Source organism: Branchiostoma lanceolatum, chromosome 7, assembly GCF_035083965.1.
Source record: "Branchiostoma lanceolatum isolate klBraLanc5 chromosome 7, klBraLanc5.hap2, whole genome shotgun sequence".
NCBI classification, from domain to species: Eukaryota; Metazoa; Chordata; class Leptocardii; order Amphioxiformes; family Branchiostomatidae; genus Branchiostoma; species Branchiostoma lanceolatum.
This window is the reverse complement of record NC_089728.1, coordinates 3,696,558-3,718,383: the sequence shown is the minus strand read 5'-3', so window position 1 is coordinate 3,718,383 and position 21,826 is coordinate 3,696,558. Positions and strand designations below refer to the sequence as shown.

General features: G+C 40.4%; 2 protein-coding genes across 3 annotated transcripts in view; one reads left to right on the top strand and one right to left on the bottom strand.

The window, feature by feature from the left end:
* Positions 1-12,475, top strand: part of LOC136438610 (RNA-binding Raly-like protein) — a 28,866-nt gene extending 16,391 nt beyond the window's left edge. For both annotated transcript variants that reach the window (XM_066433495.1, XM_066433494.1), the window contains exons 7-10: positions 4,501-4,640; positions 5,234-5,377; positions 6,305-6,510; positions 11,098-12,475. In XM_066433495.1, the coding sequence (XP_066289592.1) occupies positions 4,501-4,640; positions 5,234-5,377; positions 6,305-6,510; positions 11,098-11,121 (514 nt within the window). In that variant the 3' untranslated portion in view covers positions 11,122-12,475. The remainder of the gene's footprint in view (positions 1-4,500; positions 4,641-5,233; positions 5,378-6,304; positions 6,511-11,097) is intronic.
* A 1,967-nt stretch (positions 12,476-14,442) lies between these two features.
* On the bottom strand, positions 14,443-19,100 carry LOC136438609 (protein FAM8A1-like). Its single transcript, XM_066433493.1, has 5 exons — positions 18,649-19,100; positions 17,228-17,348; positions 16,380-16,503; positions 15,247-15,398; positions 14,443-14,755 (listed from the first exon to the last, which is right to left on the bottom strand). Exons 1-5 carry the CDS (start codon positions 19,061-19,063, stop codon positions 14,599-14,601), a joined length of 969 nt encoding a protein of 322 aa, XP_066289590.1. The 5' UTR covers positions 19,064-19,100; the 3' UTR covers positions 14,443-14,598.
* Between the last annotated feature and the right edge of the window lie 2,726 nt (positions 19,101-21,826).

Here is a 21,826-nt window from a genome sequence, read left to right as displayed (position 1 = left end):
TATTTTGGAGCTACAGGGAGATGGGAATGATTAATAGCCTAGCTCTGTGCGAGGATTAAAGGGCAGAGGGATTGGCACAAAGGCCAGACAGTCAGTGGTATTTATAGCTGCCTCTTTTTCCACCGTGCCGGAAAATTGGGAACCCTGACTCGCGTTTGAAGGGAACATATTTCAGTCTAGTGAAGCTAATGACAGAATTAACCAAGCCACTTTGCTGAAGAAACATCTGATGGGAAAATAGAAAGGGTTTTTCAGCGTACCTTTGAGGAATATGTCAGCAGAGAGAATACACAATGATGATTGAAATATGAAAGGGTAAACACTTACATGTCCTCCGCAATCATTTTGTTTCTTGTAAATTTTTTGGTGTTGGTAACTTTTACTAGGTCTTGAAACAAGTTTTGCAAAAGTTAAGTGTTTAAAGTACAGTAGATATATATTTGTACGCTAAAGATTTTATTTGACATGCAAAAAAAATGTTTTATTATATTAGATTGCTGATAAATATGCTCTGAAAAGAAACCTTTTCAATCAAAAGATAATGTATTGGTTCAATTTTTATAATTTTTGCTTGTCTTATCAATTTTTCCCCATTTTTCTCTTATAAGCAGGAACATGTCCATTTTTTCCTGGTACCACTCGAAATTGGAACAATTTTTCGAGATTGCTGTCTGGATTTCGTTCTTTCTGATTTTTACGCGAAGAAATTGGTACCAAAAGGTGAGTTAAGAATTTTTCTTTTTTTCTTTTTTACCTGGTTTCATTCATATTTTCCAGACTTTTCCAAACTGAATTTTCTGATTTTCTTTGCCATTTTATTGCTATATTGTTTCAGTGTGTAGAATTTTCTAGGGTGTATCTCCCCCATCTAATCTTAGCAACGTAGCAGTTGATTCACGTTCTCATTTTCCAAATCAATGTTGCATCCGTGAATCGTTGTCATGTCATTGATTTTCAACAAGTGTTGCTCCCTACGTTGCAACCTTCCTCATTTTGTTGTAATGGGCTGATAATAGCCAATGCTATGTAGGAATGCTATCTGTATTGATTAGGCCTAGGAAAAAAAAATGTTGTGTTTCCTGTTACGGTCCCGAAAAAATTAGGGTCGGTAGGTAGGGATTCACCTTTTTTTTTTTTTTACTGGTGACATCAAATGCACTGACTGTTGGCCTCACAGTGCTTGGGCCAGCCTCCTAACCATTGCACTCAATTCTCATGTGGTTAAACATGCGCTGTCCGGAGGGGGGGTGAACAAAATCTAATAAAAGCACCCCCCGGAATAAGATTACCAATTTGAAAAGTGGCAGGTGAATTATTAAGAATATACACGTATAATAATCACTAAATACAATAATCTATGTCATTGTCCAGTTGCTTTCTCACTGTCACAAGCGGGTATTTCGCACGCTGTTTTTCATCACTCAAGTTCAGAAATTATTTTTCCCAGCGACCGATACCCAAAAAAAAGGCTAGGGTCGGGGTTTTTGCTAGGGTCGGTCGGGTAACCGGAAACACAACATTTTTTTCCCTAGGCCTTATTATGATTCCTTACACTGTTTACCAAGAACAGTATAACTCATACCATTCTGTAGAAATAAGGGAGGTGGCACGTTTCAGAAGACTGTAGTCAAAACAACTTAGTTAAAGTAGAATTTTTTTTGGAAATAAGTATAGTGTTGTTAATATCTTGCATATGCATTTATATTCTAATTCAGCATATACATGGTAAAGTTCCGAGTTGATTTAAAGGTGATAAGTTTCCTTTAGAGACAGACCTTGACACTACGGCCTGACAGAACTAACAAAAGAGTATTTAAATCTACTGGTATTCTCACTGTATTTGAGAATGCTCCAATCCTTTATGGCATTTTTCACTCATTCTCCTATGCAGAGCATCAACCGTCGCCTATAGAAAATACCTCGGGGGGCTCTGCTAAATCGGGCTGAGGTTTCCACTTTTGTGGGCGTGGCCTCTTAACCTATCAGAGAAAAGTCTAAATGTTTTCTTTGCGGAAAGCTAATGCTCTGATAGGCTGATAGCTGGTTAGAGGCCACGCCCACAAAAGTGGAAACCTCAGCCCGTTTTATCAGAGCCTCCCCAAGGAATACTGTATAGGCTACTCTCCAAGCAGAGGGTGACGATCTGCCCCATCAACCTCTGCTTGGAGAGTAGTATAGGCCACAGGCAAGGCTCTGCATAGGAGAAGGTGTTCGCCAAAATATTAGCTGTATCATGTTTTTTTCTATACCGGGTTTTGAAGGCTCAACTTTATCACCAAGTGTCAAAGGTTACAGTAGTATTTGGTCACACTTTTGTGACAAACGCTTCCAGCTACATGTCTCTTGAAATGTGACTTACCAGGGGTGCCAAAGAATTCTATGAATTTTATTGAATTCATACGAGATTTACGAAACACATACGATCCATTATGAGAATCATACAAATTTTATGGAATACATACGATCCATTACTAAAAAACATACAAATTTTACGGAAAACATACGATCCATTACTAAAGAAACATACGATTCTTACTAATTTGTTGGCCATCGCGCTAGCACCCAATCTAGCTTTGTCTGGTTTTTCTAGTTGGTCTAAGCCTACATTGGTGCAGCTTGAGATTTTTGGAGTTAATCAGGATGGGATATGCCATTATTAAGCTCTTAAGAGCCAAGATATTGTACAAAGATCTGGTTAACCCCAGTCCACCTTATTGAATTTGGCGGTCATGTCCCGTGACTCGAAGGATCGTATGTTTCCTAGTAATGGATCGTATGTATTCCTTAAACTTGTATGAATTCCGTAAAATTTGTATGTTTCTCGTAATGGATCGTACGTATTCCGTAAAATTCATATGAATTCCGTAAAATTTGTATGAATACTTTGGCACCCCTGTTTACAGTGCATCAGAAAATGAAACTACAAGTCAATATGTTAAGGAGTCTATCCAGTCATATTTCAATAGGAAGTTTGAAGCTGGAACATATCTTTGTAGGAGGGTAGCATCTCTCTTAAAGGAAACCTACTGCCAGGTTTTACCAATAACAGTCTTAATCAGCAATGTAGGGTTGACAGATATTTCTTTTACTCTTAGACTTATCAGATGTAGTTATTTTTAACTTACAAACAGAAATCAGAAAGATATTTCTTATTTCGTACAGAAGAAATTTTTGCCTTGTTTTAGAATTGCTTTTATTTTTTATGTGATGATTAACTCCTTTTTCATTTGTTGCAGATGGTGTCAGGCGAGAGCAATGGGATGTCGTCATGACAACGTGGACCAGCTGATTGAAGTACCGTGGAAGATAAAAGGCATCCAAACCCCCCACGGTTAATATACAGGGATATACACTGTTGTTAAGGGTTCCCTTCAAATACAAATAAAGTGTTACACTACAACCCTAGAAGTGTTCCTGATTCTGACAGTTTGGTCAGTTCAGCCTCAGTTAAAGGAGGCTCCTCATGGATATACTTGTATACTTCGAACGTAACATACAACATTCTGAATTACCACTATACAAGTGATACCATTTTCCCAGCACAGTCGTTACTAGCATGCACTATCTGTATTAGCCCAGTCGTGAACTTTAAAGGTTATACATTTTTATGAAATCAAGCACGGTATAGTGTACTATGTACATTTGTACACCTCCCCTAGTAGAAATGGCAAGCATTTTTGCTCCTTGTACCATGATGTCTTCTATGTAAGGTTATGGTCCGCTCACAAATGGCAAAGACTTTGTGTTTTCAGATTGTATGTGTTTTTAGGGGCTATCTTGTAACATTTGTTGCACGTTCCGATAGCAAGTAAGATGCACTCAACAGAAATGATGGAGCCACACGAAAAGATCTTACAGAGTGTGGACACCATAAAAGCTATGGAATTGCCAGTGCAATGGTTTCAAGATGGAGAGTCGCTTCCATTATGAAGCCCTTATCTGTCTGGTTACTGGTGGAGGATATAGTAGAATTTATATGCCCATTGGAATGGAGTGTGATCAAGGCGGTTCAATCAACCTCCTTGGTGTGATGAAGACTTTATAGCATTACACTCTTGAAGCTTACACAACTTCCTTATGTTCAAAACCAATAGAGGTAAATGAAAATGTGTGCAAATGTTACTCATTTGAAATTATACAAGGCTATCATTAAGGTCCCATTTCGACTGGATGGTGATCACTGAGCTACCATACAGCTATCAAAATTGGATCTGTTTAAGGCTTGATTTCATATTCTGAGTATGATGCAACATGTAAAAGAATGATTTAAAAGACAACAAATCACGAAAAAAGATTTAAAAAATTTGATCTTTATCTATGAAATTCCTTCAGCCATCTGTCAAATCTTTGGTTGCTCAGATGGTCCTCAGCGGTCACAGCCTCTAATGGAAAGGTGTAATAGGTGCGTTTGTCTGAACTGGATATATAGCTGTGCCTAAAAATTGATGTACAGGGTGTTCAGTATAAGTGACCATGCTGACTGAACTGTTTCTGTTACAGCTTTGACCAGCCTCCCCCACTGATGGGTGGTCCGCCTGCCAAGAGGCCTCGCCCTGGAATGATGGGCAAACCCAAAATGGGCACACAGAACAGGCCAAAGGCACTAGCCACCGTGGCAGCAGCAGCTTCGGTCATGCCAAGTAAGGACAGTCTTTCTGTCATTTGTGTTCTCCAGGAAATAAGTTACAAATGTGCCAAACTATGATCTGATGCAGAATGCTCTTATGCCCCTTCACACAGCAGAAAAATGGATCAGCCAATGTGTCTACGAGCTCTAAAAAGACATTTTTGGCAGTAGTACGTAAGATTCAACACACAATTTTTCTGAGATCAGCCAATGTTCGCAAATCCCCATGCCTAAGGTACATTTTCCAGGTTAAAAATGTGCTTGAATCACAGGCAATGTTTACATTTGGCAACCTTCTGGCTATAAATACGGCCAAAGCTTCTGAACTCTGTGACAGTGTCTTTATGGTTGAAAAGTTTCTAAGGAGAGTCGCCCATTTTCTGTAGCACTTTTGTGCTGAAATGGGAGCAAAGCACTTGGGTATAAAGCATCATGTTTCAATGTCCTCACTGGGCTTGGCGGAGGAGGAAGTGTTGGTTCATAATAGAGATGTGCGTCAAACGACCATAAAAAGTTATTATCACATTGCCTCTGTTTGATACTGATACGGAGAGCATCGTGTGAGCCGATCGATGTCCTGATCGTTTCTCCTCCTCCCCAACACAGGCATATCAGGGTCCACAGACATCCTCATCTGTGGCATGTGCAAACAGGTCTTCAGCAACATGGCCGTGCTGCAGGCACACAAGACGCAGGGCTGCCAGCTCAAGTTTGTCTGCAAGTGCAGCGAGCTGGCGGGAGAGTTGACAGGTCAGGGGAAGCTGCACTCTGTGGGTGCTGAGATAAGGGAACATGTCACGGGGGGCAGGGATTAATGGTTTCCACCTCAGAGACATAGTGCCACTGCTGGGAAGCACCTTGTGTATGTTGTGTGGGTGAACTCCACAAAGGACCTGGTGGAGAGGCAATGCTTTCTATAATCCACTTGCAAGGCCTGTACACTGGCCATTAGTTCTGGAACATAAGTCATTCCTTCTGGGAGGGTATCTTCAAAAGCGTGGAATATTCACCAAGTTGTGAATGGCTGTAAAGTTGCTGACACCATTTTTCATTGTATTAAGTTTGTGGGAGATAGGTAAGGAAACTGGTTGAACTGGAGCTGTTACTCATTTTTGGTAGACAGGACCTGAAAGCCTTGTACACATATACAATGTACTTGTATCACCATTTTTTTTTTACCTTCGTTGTAATCAGTAAGTGTGAATGTCTGTTTTGGTGTGATTCTGTAGTTAGGTAAATATTGCAGAGTAGCAGCCTGCCATGGTGTTAGGTAGAAATGGTGTTATAGGGCACATGGAGAATTGGAAGTCTAGCTTGGCTCTGGTCCAATGTTGTAGACATTGCAGGAGTGACTACGATGGCTGCATCTTCACAGTTATGTCAGGTTATTAGGAAGGGTACTCATCAAAGGCCACACCAATTAATTTCTTGGTTAACAGATTTTTAGCACGAGGGCATCATTAAAACAGAAGGCTGGGGTGAAAACTTGCACCTGACCCTGTTCACTCCCTGAAACTGTGTGCACCAAAGTGCAAACTTTCCCCTGAGATTCTGTTTTCATGTTGATTTTCCTATCTATCATTTTTTTTAAATTCCGTTAACCAACAAATTAAATTGGTGAGGCCTAAAGCTTGGTTTTCATTGGAAAGTTTGTTTGATAAAGATTCTATGTTCCAGGCCCAGCCAAGCCCTCATCTTGGGTGTGCATCTTGTGCCCAGAGACGTTTGAAGGCGCCTGGCCCCTGATGTACCACGCACAGACACAGCACGGCACCTCCATCTTCCAGGACAACCCTGAGATCAAGGAGGAGGAGGAGGAACTGAAGGACGAGGAGTCTGTCCAGAATTCACAGAATGGAAATGGAGAGGAGGAACAGCAGCAGGTAAAACTCTACTACCAGGAAGGGGGTGTTGGTCTGTAATGCTGCAGTACCTGAAAAAGCTGCAAGGGGGCCCAAATTTCCCATCTTTCTATGAGACCTCAAAACCTACCCATGAGCCACAATTCATAATACAATCCATGTGCTATATGTTGAAAGGATCTTGAGTTATAGGTAGAACTCTACTTCCAGCAAGGAGGAGTTGGTCTGTAATGCTGTGCAGTTCCTGAAAAAGCTGCAAGGGGACCCAAATTTCCCATCTTTCTATGAGACCTAAAACCTACCCATGAACCACAAATCAAAATACAATCCACGGTGAAAGGATCTTGAGTTTTAGGTGCAACCCTACTTCCATCAAGGAGGGGTTGGTCTGTAATGCTGCAGTTCCTGAAAAAGCTGATAGGGGGCCCAAATTTACCATCTTTCTATGAGACCTCAAAACCTAACAATGAACCACAAATCATAATACAATCCATGGCGAAAGGATCTTGAGTTAAAGGGAGAACTCATATAGGTAGAACTCTACTTCCAGCAAGGGGGTGTTGGTCTGTGATGCTGAAGTTCCTGAAAAAGCTGCAAGGGGGCCCAAATTTACCATCTTTCTATGAGACCTCAAAACCTACCCATGAACCACAAATCATAATACAATCCATGGCGAAAAGATCTTGAGTTATAGGTGCAAATGCACAAACACGTAACCAACAACAATACCTCCTGTCAGAGGTGACCCTCCTTCCCGGAGGTGAAAAATTGCACAACTTCCCTGTAATGTGCATCAAACCTCAAACTTTAAGTTATCCCCATATGTAGTAACCAGGACAAATTTTCAAAGCAGTGCGCAGCCTATTTTTCGAGCCTGTGATCTAAAGGTTGCATATGCGTAATGTTGTTTCAACCACTTTGCTGTAATCCTGTACATTCGTCACTGCTGGGTTGACCTGCAGCTCTCGTAGTGATCCAATCAGCCCCACCGTAAAGATAAATGGCACGAATGAAGCTGCGAATATGTGATCTATGTTGCACTTAATGACTAGTGTAGCACAGCTTCTCATGGCCCTCCTACCGCAAGCTGGCTTGTACTGATACCACAATTCCTAATCCACCTTGGATACATGGCAATGCCTGAATGGCAGCCCAGGAATCCCTGTTGGCCTACTGGAAACCCCTGCAGATGTTTGGATTGCCTTAGGCTGCTTTGGTCATCCTGTTGGCTCTACAATCAAACCCTTGTGATTGTTTTATGTAGAGGGCACTGACTTTTATTTGAATCTGTTCAAAGGAGGGTGTATAGTTCGAAGGGATTGGTTTTAATCTATCCGCTGGTTAATCTATAATAATTAGAGGTACTCATTGATGTTTTCCCAAAAGCATGTGGGCGGAGTGTTGCATTGAAGATACCATGGTAGAAACCCAGTAGAGAGTAGTTAATCATACATTAACCACTTATTACAGCGCTGTCCTACATGTAGTTGTCTTGTGTTTGATACATTACTGACTACAAGGCAGGGCTGTCTCCAGGACCGATCCTTTCGGTCCCTGGACGGAAATTTGCTTGTTGGGACAGAAAAAAATTCAAACCCTTCTGTCCCAAAAATATCAATTTCATGAGATAAAACTGATGAAAATGTATATTTTCAAGCTTAAAATGACAAATTCAACAAAGAAAATTAAAAAAATTGGCTCCCAAGCAATGAGTGGGACGGAAAAAAAATTAAAGCTGGAGACACCCCTGCTACAAGGTACAAATACTGTGGAGCTGGCTCTTAGCGGAACCTCTTTGCTGTCAAATCTAAAATCCTTCGGGAAACCCACGTTTGAACTGACTTATTAATATTGTAAAAACTATGGCAGCGTGTTCGTAGTAGGTCAGGCGAAAATTACACTATATATTCCAGACCTAGGTAGTCAGGGGAATTGATTTTGCAGTATTTGGTAATGAAAAGGAGCAATGACGTCTCTATCAATAGATTTCAATTTCCAGGCTTCCAGCTGGAGCTGAGAGATTAAAAAGGGTTCTGAATAATCAGCGGGTGTTAAGACAGCTTTCATTTTTTCTCAATTAGAGGGCTATGTTCTTTTTTTAAAGCTTCCTTGATGAATACATAATTACTTGGTGATATTAAATGGTCAAATATTAATGTGCTGCATACATTTGCTATACAGAATTTTTTTTCATTACCCACACTGTTGTCTCATCCTTGTCAGTGGTAGAAATACTTTTTTTCCAGTGTTTTGCAATATTGCAGAATGTCAAATTTTTGTCTGTAATTTGAAAATATTTTCTGCAAATAAACAAGCCTCCATACGTCAACCTTATCAAACTAACATAGCCTACTTATTTACTTCATATCTATCTTTGCAACATTGCTGTGATCATTCTTTATTCTCTCTCTCTATCTTTAATTTTTACCAGCAAAGTTTGAACAAGAATAACATACACATGTGTGAAAAAAATTGAAATGAAAATTGAATTTGCTTTATTGAAATTGCAACAGCAAAAGCATATTTATTCAATATCAATCAAATCAAATAATTTTCATGCTTTCTGTAGGTGTAAAAAAATTTTTTTCCATTTTGCAAAATTGCAGGTTGTTTAATTTTTCTTCTGCAATCTTGAAAATGCAGGTGGGTATTTCGAACACTGCTTGTCTAAGCATTCAACTCACAACTATTGTAGCTATAGCTGTCTAGAAGTAATCATACTTTTACTGCCATTTCACCATTAATGACTTTCTCATGATTAATTCTTGCTTTCAGCATTCTGTTCATTGTCACTGTGTGGGGTGCACTTATATGTTATGAATAGCGCCGTGTGTGCAACTGCGCACCAATCTGCAATGGTAAATAGACAAGGATTTAAGGTTTCAGGCTTGTATCCTTTAAAAGGGATAGCAACTCGGGCCTATCTTTTAAAAGCCTTATTTTAGTGTATGTCCCTGTGGCACAGGCAGTAAGTGACCCCACTGTTTTACCGGAGGGCAGATGTTTGAACCTACTCTGGCAAATTGTTTTTCGAAGGGGACGTTAAGCCTTTGGACCTGTTTCTGCTGCAGGGCTGTCTATAGGACCCATCCCTCCATCCCGGGACGGAAATTCGTCAATTCGGACGGACAAAAGTTTCACCCCGTCTGTGAAGAAAATCTGAACCCTGTGACATGAAATTGATGAAAATGTAGTTTTGAAATTCATACTTGTTGGTGTCAATTATTGTCACCCTAGATGGTAGATATCATGTAGAACAGGTCATAGAAGCATCCTTCCAAAGGATAATGCAGTGTGTTCTGTGATACATCAATATCTGAACTAAATGACTTCATTCAAAATATTGACACAAGAAAGTGAGAGTGAATTTGAACCAGTTTAGCTCAAATTAACACAAAACAGTTCAGTTACTCTTCCACTGGTCATGACACAGAAGAGAGACACTATGTACAGTATATAAAGGTTCATTGTACTGTATCATGGAAATTCCCCTAGCTCTTTTTTTAGACAAATACAATGAACAGCGGACCACAGCTTAAGGTCTCATTCCTGTATTACTCCGAGTGGGTACCCTAAAAGAATCTGTGCCCCAAAAAATGAACGGCTGCATGAACGTGTGTCTATTTCGGTGGAAAAATCCCTTTTAGCTAGCCCAGCTGATCTCGCGCGTCAAACTGATGGAAGCTTGTTTGTAACTGAAGAAATTAGCAGGCAAAGTTCGGCAGCCGCGGGGAGGTCGGAGGTACACAGCCCGGGCATCGTGTGTGATGCGGTCATGCGCTTGCAGCTTGAAAGTGGCTTTTTGGGGGTGTAGCCAACTGCAGTTTGTAATTGCTATAAAAAGAGACTGTGTGTAGTGAAAATGTTGTCAATTTTTGTACATAACCCAGGTTAACTGTTCTCAACATGGAATGAAAAACACTGGCACATTTTCTATATCTTCATTACGAACGCGCCCATGTAAAACACGTATTATAACATGTAATCCCATGGGGCGAAAAAACTCATGAATGAGACCTTAACGTCCCTGGTCGTCCCATCCTAAAGATTGTGACCCTTTCCAGTAGCATGCATGTTGGGCGAGCAGCACATGTATAGCCAGAATTTGAACTCTTCTTGGTCCAGATGCAGGGTCACTAACCTCTAGACTTTGCACACCAAGTGAGTGCGGGAGAGGCATACAATGAATGAGTGACTGAGTGTTGTCTCAAACCACCTTTAGCCGGCGTCACAATTCATGAGAGCGTTGGCCGACTTTGTAGATTGCCCGAAGCTCGCCGAATTTCAAAATCGCCCGGGCGTCGACTGTATTTTCCAATGAAAATCTCGGGCGACGTCCATTGAACACTAAAAACTAAAAATCCACCATGAGATCGTACCATCTCTTGGACTTGGACGAAGTCAGTATCGACTAACCTGGTAAAAGGCCAGTATTTGGATCGACTTTTATTTCTAAAAATGGCCCAAAGCCTGCGTAATTGACAGGACGTCGGCCGTATTTAAGCCAAAAATGCACAAGCTCGCCAACACGTCGGCTGAACTACATTTCTTATTTGTGACGGGGGCTTAATGGTGCAATACCAAACTCTTCCCTTCTTCCATCCACAGGCAGCAATTGAAGAGCAGAACTGATGCCCCCTTGCAGATCTGGACTGAAAGACAGCCCCGTCCAGCACACCCCCTGTCTCAGCAGATGGATATGATTACAGGGGACGAAAGGCTATCGTTTCTCTCAGCAAGGAGGCCATAGATTATTGCTATACTCTAGATTTGTACATTTAGCCTTCTGCAGCTGCATGTTATATGGTTTCTGCTGTTCAGTGTGGTATAGTAATCTAATTTGCTAATTGTCGGCTTACCAAATTCTGCAGAAATTTTTAAAAAGATAGAGTTGTGCTGTTGGTATTATCACTAAAGGACTGCTTTTTTGTGGAATTTATGTTCAGCACAAGAGGATTATTAGAGTATTGAGTTATTTTGTTAAGTAGGTTTGGGGGATTTCTCAACAGTATTGTTTGACTTTCATGTTTGTTTAAAGAAGTTTGCTATATATCTTTGACAAGGGCATACGTTACCACTTTCACGAATTGAATTTTAGCATGAATGCGCACCACTATCAACAGTCTCTTTGACCACGAATGAGGGAGTCATCTCAAGGGTCTGTGATTTTCTTCCCAACAAGGTCCACAGAAAGCAAAATGAATATTCTTTCTTTCATTTTAATGGGTTGTGCAACCAGGAATTTGAGATTATCATGGAAGCTCATCTGTGTTGGTAGTAATCATAATACAGTGCTAAACTTTCTTCCAACACTATGGTATTCACGGATCAAATTTTCGACGACCACTGTCGCCTTCTTCAGGATCAATTTGATCCGTGAATACCTTAGTGTTGGAGGAAAGTTAGCACTGTATCATGAATTGAGACTTCTCTTGCTACCACTCACTTTACAAAACTGTTGTGCAGCACATTGTTTAGCCATTTACTTCTTTTAAACTACAGCACATTTTATAGCTTCAGCAGCATAGTCACAAACAGGATTGGTCCATTTGATTTGATAGTATTTGTCTGTAAAACAAGTCAAAACAACTTTTTATCAATACAAACAAAGTAGAAGAGTGACTGGGCTTGGAGTCAACAATTCCACTCAGAAAACTGGGAGTATTTTCTACACCTGCCATCCTCTAGTACCAGAAATTACTGTTGGACTGCTTCAGCAGTATATAGTGACACCTGTAGATTTATACGGTGTTGAAATAAATCATGTAAATTAAATAGAGTATTGGTAAATAAATAAATGGTGGGTAGATGGTCTAAAAGCCACCAAGTTTTACACTCAATGTGACCACTAATGTTCTGATCTCGGCCACTTATGATGTCTTTGATGTTTTTACTGTCATCTGATTGTATAGGCAAAAGGATCTTCACAGAAACAGGTGTCTGAAAATGTACTTGTGTTTATCTCAATAAAGACCTATTTTCCACATGTTCCTGGTATCTTGTCAGTGTTACAAGTGACACAGAAGTGGCAATTTCTATGTTGCTCAGCTACATTAATGCTACGCAAAGAATTTGGCCACCGAACAAAGTATTATGTTACATTTGTGATCACTGAAATTATCTTGACCTATCCTACTTGTTCACAATATGACAGGGTCAACACCACAGGCTTTGGGTACTGACCAAAACATTTAGACACAATCTGTTTTAGCTATTACCGTATTTCCACTATACTGCAAAAAAAATGGAAGCCCAGAATGTCCAGGAGAAATTTCCAGCAAAGAATTTCCACAGGTACTAAGTAACTTCGAAGAAAGTTACAATTAGTTTTTGGTGAGGCCACACCAATTTAATTTCTTGGTTAACAAGGACATCATTATAACAGAAGGCTGGGGTGAAAACTTGCACCTGACCCTGTTCACTTCCTGAAACTGTGCACCAAAGTACAAACTTTCTTGAGATCCTGTTTTCATGTTGATTTTCCAATCTATTATTTTTTTTTAAATTCCGTTAACCAAGAAATAAAATTGGTGTGGTCTGAAGACTTAAACATATTTCAGGATCCATTCTAACATACCTAAGGAAAATCAAATTCTTATATACAAAAATTCATAGGTAAAACTTAAAATATATAAAAGAACGAATTTTTTAAAGCTATGCTTCCAGTAGAATTATGATAACAATATACAGTACTGAAAACAATTGAAAAGCTATACACAAAATTACACATGCTATTTACCGTCAGATTATACGTCTTTTACAATATTTAAGATAATTGGCAATAAGTAATACATTTATTTTCCTGACCTTGACGGCTGGAAGTCAACTGGAAAAAAAGGACCAATCTTGTTTATGATCCATTCGAGCAAAATATCAAACTTAGAATTCTGTTGAGAAGAGTTGATTTTTTAACTACTAGACTAGTTTGTATCTAAAATCACTGAAATATCTACATTGTAACTTTTCAACACTGCTTCCAAATTGGTACCATAGTGGTACTTGCCCCAGAATTTAAAGGGCATACATATCTCTACCTTGAACTTGCCGTATAACTACTCTATGCAGAGCTGATCCCCCGTCCTAGAACTCCTTAGCTCAGCTCTGTTTTTCCAGGCAGGGTTTTTCACATTTGAGGCATCTTGATCATGAATATTAATGAGCTTGCCTTATTTGGCCAAAAGCCGATCAGCACCCAGATGCCAATATGTGTACATTTATGTACAGGATGGTGAAATGCAGGCTTTCTTCTGTTTTATGAGAGGGTGATAGTTTCTAAGTGTTATCGGTTGTTATTTGGTGATGCCGCAATTGCCCTAGCTCAACCCACCCATCTGACATCTCAAATTTGGTACCTGATAAACAAGTCTAGATGCAGAAAGGACTGTCTATCCTCCTTGGTCGAGCGTTGTGGTGTGCTGTTCACAGACCACCGTCTTGGTTATGAATATTAATGAGCTTGCCTTATTTAGCACAAGCTAACCAGCTTTACCCAATGATAACATTTAGGCACCAACGTTTAGCTGGTGTGTAATGCCAAAGGGCATTATACCGGCTATATAGATACAGATGGCAAGTCCACTTTTCCTTTGGTATCTGATGACAGAATGTTTCATATGATTGTTATTTTTCTATAATTTTGACCTATTTCTTTATAAATTGTTATTCATTATAATACTTATTATGTTAACAACTCAAAATTCACTTTGTAATTCCTATTATTTTCATTTGTTTCATTAGGATTTATGTTACAATTCCGATTTCTTCTTTCGTTAATTTTTCTTAGTTTTGATTATATATAATTTTGTAAGAATTCCATTTGTGTAGTTTAGGGGAGGCCCCCGAAAAGCCTTATAGGCTTCTGGCCTCCCCTGCATGTATTCTTTGCTCTATTTATCTTTGTTTTATATTGTACACATGCAAAATAAACAATAATAATAATAATAAATAATAAACAAAAGTCTCTGATTGGCTGACAGCTGGTTAGTGGCTGCAACCCCAAAAGTGAAAAACCCTGCTTGGAATAGCAGACGGAGGTGAATCAAAGGAGTTCCATGACGCTGGTTCAGCTCCGTTTAGGAGAATGAGAAGGACATGAAAGCTTGGGTAATGTTACTCGTTCCTCCTAGCCCTTGTGGGCTTAGCCACTACCATGGACCCAGCGATGACATCGTAAGCTGTGCGGTTGTACTGGAAGATGAAGACGGTGAAGCAGATGGGAAAGAAGAGAGCAATGGACAAGTTCTTGATCAGGGCTCGCACGATAGATCTGCAACAAAAGAAAAAATGAATCAGAGTACTAGTGGCCATATTCTAAGTTTGTACAATCCAGTTCTCTTGTAATGTCTAAATAATATTAATATTAATAATCGAGTCTGATATCCATCACTATTGCCTCCCTATGGTAGCCCTATCCAGTACCTGTGAGAAAATAATATTATGGGTTCTTTTATAGGGACCAGGTACCTAAATACAGATGGATACCATGTATTGTTTATTTCAGGCTCGATGGCCCATATTGACAAACACATCTAAAAAATATTGCTAAATATTTACAGTTGGTTGTATACCTAAAAAGTACCATCAGGCCGCCACGTCACAGGGAGGCACCCTTACCGAGGACGGACTAGTCAACAGTAGGGTTGCCAAAATGGACTGTATTGTATGTGATGTTAAGAATCTTTAAGCTAATTTGCACAGAATGAATCAGGAGTAAGTCTACCCAGATTTATTTATTTCAAGTGCTTATGTAAATCCTACCTTCCAAAGCCCATGTGGCCTGCTGGGACCACCCGGACATTCCCATTGGTTGCTGGCAGGACGTAGTCACATGACACCACCTGCAATCCCATCATCCACTTCCCAGGTGTCGCCCCGCCCATGCCTGCCTCACTTCCTCTCAAGAACACGGCCTGTAACAGACATCACATACATCTGTCCCAGGACGGAAATTTGCTTGTTAGGACGAAAAAAAATTCAACCCCTTCCGTCCCAAAAATATCAATTTCATGAGATAAAACTGATGAAAATGTATTTTTTAAGCTTAGAATTACAAATTCAATGATGAAAATTAAAAAAATCCGCTCCCCAACAATGGAGTAGGACGGAAAAAAATTTAAAGCTGGAGACAGCCCTGGTTAACTGCTTTTTAATTTTTGTTTTGCATATAAGGTAGACTGCCTTTAGGCATAACACGCTAGTTTTGTACAGTAAGTACAAGCTGAGTAAGATGGGGTTGTATGTAAGGTTTGATCCGCTCACACCAGTAAGGACCCCTACTCAATAACTGTGGTTGGTTCTTCTAAATCTGATACAGTTGGGTATCCTTTATAACACAACTCGGACTGCTTAATGTTAGACATAACAAAAATTGTTTCTTTCTTTCTTAGGTCATGTGTTTCCACAAGTAGTAAATATGATACGGGCATCAACGTGTCTAAACTCTGCATGTATGTCTGAGCCTTGAGTAATTCATTTGTATCCACTTGACTGTATGTATAGATGTAGTAGACCTTTACGAAAGTCGCTGTACTTTTGTTGTGTCAATAAAGATTTCTTGTTTGTATAAGAAATCATAGTGTATGTTCTGTTATAATCTTCAATCAGTTTGTTTTGTTATTGCTGTTAATTAGACTAATATGTAACCTTTATATGTTATTCCTTTTGCTGTATTACTGTTATTTTTATGTTATGATATTGACTCAGTTTATCTTGTTATTTGCTGTTAACCTGGGTTATATGTTACGTTGTAATTATTAGTTCCTTTTGTTGTTTTTGACCGTCATCTGTATTTTAAGAGCAGAAGACCTTCATAAGCATATATGCTTCTTGTCTAATGCTCAATAAATGAATGTGAATAATATAGAATAAATAAATCGTAGTGCAGTTCATACCTCAAACACTGTGACACAGAGTCTGTAGATGATGGCGGACACCAGCATGTTCTGTAGGTCCTGCAGAGAAGCATCGTCGTCCATCTCTTCCAGCACAACCCTGATGTCAAACTTCGTAGGATCCCTATGAAGTAAAAGGTGAAAATCATATCAGGGCTGTTTCCAGTACCCGTCCTTCCGTCCCAGGACGTAAATTTGCTTGTTGGGATGGGAAAAATTCAACCCTGTCCATCCCAAAATATCAATTTCATGACCTAAAACTGATGAAAATGTATTTTTTAAAGCTTAGAATGACAGATTCAACATTGAAAATGACAAATATGGGCTCTAAAAAAAGGAGTGGGACAGAAAAAAAAATTAAAGTTAAAGCTAGAGACATCCTTGAATCGTACATAGATTTCATGACACCTTGGCTTTAGTCTGTAGCCTCCATGGCAGGCTCTCTGGACCTTTTTTTGTGCTTTTAAGACACTTTTTGCTAGGATCCCTATGTAGTAAGAGGTGAAAATCATACATGAATCTCATATCTTGATAGTCTGTAGCCTCCAAAACAGGCTCTCTGGGCCTTTTTTTGTGCTTATAAGACACTTTTTGCTAGGATCCCTATGTAGTTAGAGGTGAAAATCATACATAGATCTCATGACACCTTAGTAGTCTGTAGCCTCCATAACAGGCTCTCTGGACCTTTTTTTGGCTTATAATTTGTGCCACCATCCCGTAACCATTAGGCCCGGTAGAACCTAATGGTGGCAGTTAACCGGTCAAGATGGAGGAATAACTTGGAGCCCATGCACCACGAGGCACGGAAGGGGACTGAGTGAATGAGTGAGTGATAGTATTCAACTTACAGGCCCTCGTAGAAGTGCATCATGGTGAGGGTGACGAGCAGTTTCATGAGGAACAGGATGAGAAAGTCGAGGAACTCTGCCATCAGGCGCCGACTGACTGCCGGTACAGAGTACTCCTTCCCTGGAAAAAATTCACAGAGAAGATATAAGTTAAAGTTAAAGTGACCCGGGCATCCTGAAAAGACGCATAGGGGTGGCTATAGCTATAGCCCTTGGGCCACACACATTTGTGCAAGTCACTAAAGCAGGGGGCTGATCCCTGGTAGCGATGTGTGTGTTTAACTACCATACTCTTTCCCAAATGCTGAGTGCTAAGCAGAGAAAGCAGTATGTACCATTTTTAAAGTCTTTGCTATGACCCAGCCGGGGTACGAACTCACGACCTACCTTGTGCAAGGCGAACACTCTACCAACTCGGCCATTGCACCGGTTGAAGATATAAAACATGGCAAATAACTGCTTCCCTTGTTTATTCATGAGAAGCTCAAATCGGCATATCACGCAGGCGGCTTTTCATTGAGGTCATGAGGGAAGATGTAAGGGTTCAGATAAAACACATGGAACATCACCGAGTAGTATACAACTACAAAGCCTTAGACTGTCCACACAAGCCTGGAATGACAGTCCAGTAAATGGATGAGCAGCCTCAACTGGAAGAGATCTTCCTACCTGGCTGAACAGATCTACTCTACTCTACTCTACTCTAGATAAAATATAACGTTAACAGAGATACAGATCTAGATACCATCATTTACTAGTAAGTCCTAATAACTCTCAATAATGGGAACTACGTACAGTACAGACTGTAATTGGAGTGTCTATTCTACAATTTCTAGTCCTGGCACATTTTATTCATCTATTGGTTCAGCATGTACATGCATGCAAGGATTGCCCAACTAGCCGGAGGCTATTACTAAGGGCGAACCCATGTGTGGTCATTGGACTGAAGGTTTGGAATCATTGCACACCGGGGCATGCCCCTACTCTTTTTCGAAAGGTGTGGTGGGTTCTTTTACGTGCGCAGGGTGTGGCTCTCCCCAAACACGGGACCTCCATTTAACGTCCTATCCGAGGGACGTCCCTAACCCTAGATGAGCTAGGTACTCATTTACACCTGAGTGAAGTGAGGAAAGTCCTGGCACATGTTACTTGAAGTCCTCCAATTGACTCAGTTTATAGAGTCTATGTTTTCAGTGTGTGTGTTCATGTTTAATAACCTCTTTGGTCACAGTCAGTGTAGAGTGATAGGAAGTGATCAATAGATAGACGCATTTAATTTTTGTTATTAATAAAACTTTTTTTGTATAAATAATGAACTGCAATCAAATAAGGCATATTTCCCAGAGTCGTAAGATCTTGTGCAGTCTGAGATTAATTCCTGTCCATACGTTTTGGCGTTTGCCACACCCCCTCTAGCTTACCTGCTTGCAGCTGCTGTTGTCTGAGTTCTTGCGCACCACCGGCGTTCATCAGCACAGGACTGGGGGCTGTTACCGCGGGGACCCTGGCGGCCGTCAGCTCGGTCTGAGCCGCCTGCTGCCCCGCCACGACCTGCCCGTGCCCCGGCCCTCCACCAACACACCACATCGGCATCGCCATCGTGTTGTGAACCGTGTTCCAGTAGGCGACATGATGCCAATACTCAGCCAGCCACCGGTGAACAGACACCGTGTACTCCTTAGAACTCTGTTGGGGGGCGTTCGATGTGCGTTCTGACGATTCGCGAGACTTTGAGGTATCTTTTCGTCCCAAAATGTGCCCGGGCGAGGCTTTGAACTTGTCGGAATCTGGTCTTCTCTGTCGTAAGGACTCGAAAGGGTTGTCAGTCGACGCCATGTTGATGGGCTGTTTAAGGTCAAAGGTTACGGATGACGTGTGAGCCCAGTATGTGTCATTAGATGAAAAGCGCGGGAGTTTCAAAAATTAAACAAAGTTTTTAACAAATAACGTTACATATAACGTTAGAATTCCACGTTAAATTAATTTTCAAGTAATAAGGCACGTAAAAGTAACGAAGTTTACATAAACATGCGATTTGGGCCTTCATCCAATTTTGCAGCAAAATACCCGAAAAACTATCCTTAGCCTTGTTTTTACCGAAGAAACCGTGTTAAAATCTTGTTTTGCAGATGATAAGCAAGGCAGTGCTTACCTAGATTTGCAGAAAGAAGGTCTATATAACCGGTATAGCATATCACCAGGTATCACACCAGCTTCGCAGGCATGCGGCGCCAGCAGCTGGTTATCAGCACTCGGAACGACCTGTCACATCTTGCCTTTACACTTCTAACGTTAGCTATATAAATGGTTTTATTCGCAAATTCATACAGAGCTAAAACAACATTGCAGCCTAATGATACAAAGTAAAAAGGCTGAATTACGCAGTTTCAGGGAATACACAACTGTACAAAATATCATCAATATTTACAAACCTAACCAAAACTGAACAACAAGGATATGTAGAAACGGTAGTAGGGTGATTACACAATAGGTATAAGTTACAATACGCTGTTCAGGAGTTTTGACAAGTACGGAATGGCACTGTTCCTGTACCTGTCAGATCTTATAAAGGGTATGCTAAGCTGGAAACCCCCTTTTAAGTCCATATTGTGAACTTTATTGCGGGTGGGGGGTAGCCAGGGTCGAAACGTTGGTGAATTCATCAGAGATTTTGCAAACTTAAGACAGAGTGATTCCCTTCTTGCTTTTAAAGTGCAGAGGTTAAAAGTTGAAAGTGCGTCAGCATAGGAAGTATAATTATTGCCAAGTATGATTCTGAGGGCACGTTTTTGAATGCGTTCAAGTTGGTGGGATTGTAGAGTGGTTAGACCTGCGTGCCATACTGGGACTGCATATTCTATGACTGGTCGGACATATAGTAAATAAATTTCGCAAAGATCTTCAGTGCAGACACCAGAGCGTTTTAGCTTTTTAAGCCAGAAAAGGCGCGAGCTTGCTTTTTTTATGATTGTTGTGACATGTTTTCCCCATTTCATGTCGGCAGAAATCCAAACACCCAAAATACAGGCATCCTCAGTGTACTGAATGGCTTTGCCATTCAGTAACATTACAGGGGAAGGGGTAGGATCCTTCATGAAAGAGATACAAATTAATTTACACTTATCTTCATTCAATGACATACAATTTTGTGATGACCATGTGTCCAGTTGGTTAATTGCTGTCTGCATAGAAGATTGTTCACTGAAAAGTCTACTTTCTTTTACCGTTAGATCATCTACATACTTCCATCTGTTAAGAAAAAATTGCATCGCATCATTTACATATACTAAAAAGAGGACAGGCCCTAATTTTGTACCTTGTGGAACTCCTGATGCAATTTTCTCCCAAAACGATGTTACACCTCGGTACCGAACACACTGTGTACGGTCATTAAGAAAACTACAAATCCATGGTAAGATTGAAGTGCGTACACCACAAGTCAACAGTTTACGGATTAGTAGAGTATGATCGATTCTATCGTACGCCTTGCTAAAATCAGTTAACAGAACAGTCTGAACAGTTTTGGGGGTTTCAGCGTCACGAAGAATAGAGTCGATCAAATTTATCAAGTAGTGAACTGATGAGCGCCCCTTTCTGCTGCCATATTGGTTGGGGTCCAAAACTTTGTCTATGTCTTGAAGAACCCATTTAGTAATAAAGGATTCGAACGTTTTTATAAAGACAGACGTAAGTGATATAGGTCGTAGATTTTCTACTGATGCTGGGCTTTTCTTTGGAATTGGAGAAATAACAGCCTCCTTCCATTGTTTGGGGACACGCCCCTCCTCCAAAGAGCAATTGAAAAGATGGGCAAGAATGTCACTTAATTCAACAGCAAACGTTTTGACGATTTTGGGGGAAATGTTATCCGGACCACAACTTTTCCTGGCATCAAGGCGTTTCAAAATTTCATAAACTTCATACGAATGAATATGCGGCGGTTTTGAAGGAGAAGGCAGGTAAGACGGCAACGATTCGAAATCAAGACATGGAAGTTGGTTCACAATGTCTGAAAAGTGGCGATTGGTCGCAGCAGCGATCTCTTTGTCAGTTAGAGGTGAACTGCTGGGAACAGACACTGATACATTACGGCGGACATTAAGAATGTTTCGTATAGACATGTGCCATCTTGCTGGATTCTCCTTCTTTAAAACATGTATCTTATGAACATAATGTCTTTTCCTTGCCTTCGTACACAATCGGTTCACACGGTTCCTTAGCTTTCTATATAATATCATATTACGGGAATGAAAAGCTTGTTGTCTTCTCTTGATAAGAGATTTAATTTGAGGGGTAACCCATTCTTTGTCTGAATTGTGCTTAACAACAGATTTCATAGGAAAATGGAGGTCTATTCTCCTTTGAAGAGTTTGATAGAAAGTATTAACTTTACTCTGGATATCGTGGGCATCAAAAACTTCTGTCCACGGGTGTGACGAAATCCATTGTCCGAAAGAGCGGACCTCGGAATCTTTAAAAGGGCGAAATTGTGACCTAGTTTTAGTATTAATAGGTATATGATCATGGGGAGACCATATTACCGTATTATGATCACTCATTGCCAAAGGTTCCTCGATTCGAGGATCCTGATAAAAGGGC

Coding starts and splice junctions, on each gene's coding strand:
- LOC136438609 (XM_066433493.1), bottom strand. CDS start 19,063: ATGGCGTCGACTGACAACCCTTTCGAGTCCTTACGACAGAGAAGACCA. Junction 15,399..16,379: donor TCTGTGTCACAGTGTTTGAG/GTATGAACTGCA, acceptor TGTCTGTTACAG/GCCGTGTTCTTGAGAGGAAG. Junction 14,756..15,246: donor GGCCACATGGGCTTTGGAAG/GTAGGATTTACA, acceptor CTTTTGTTGCAG/ATCTATCGTGCGAGCCCTGA.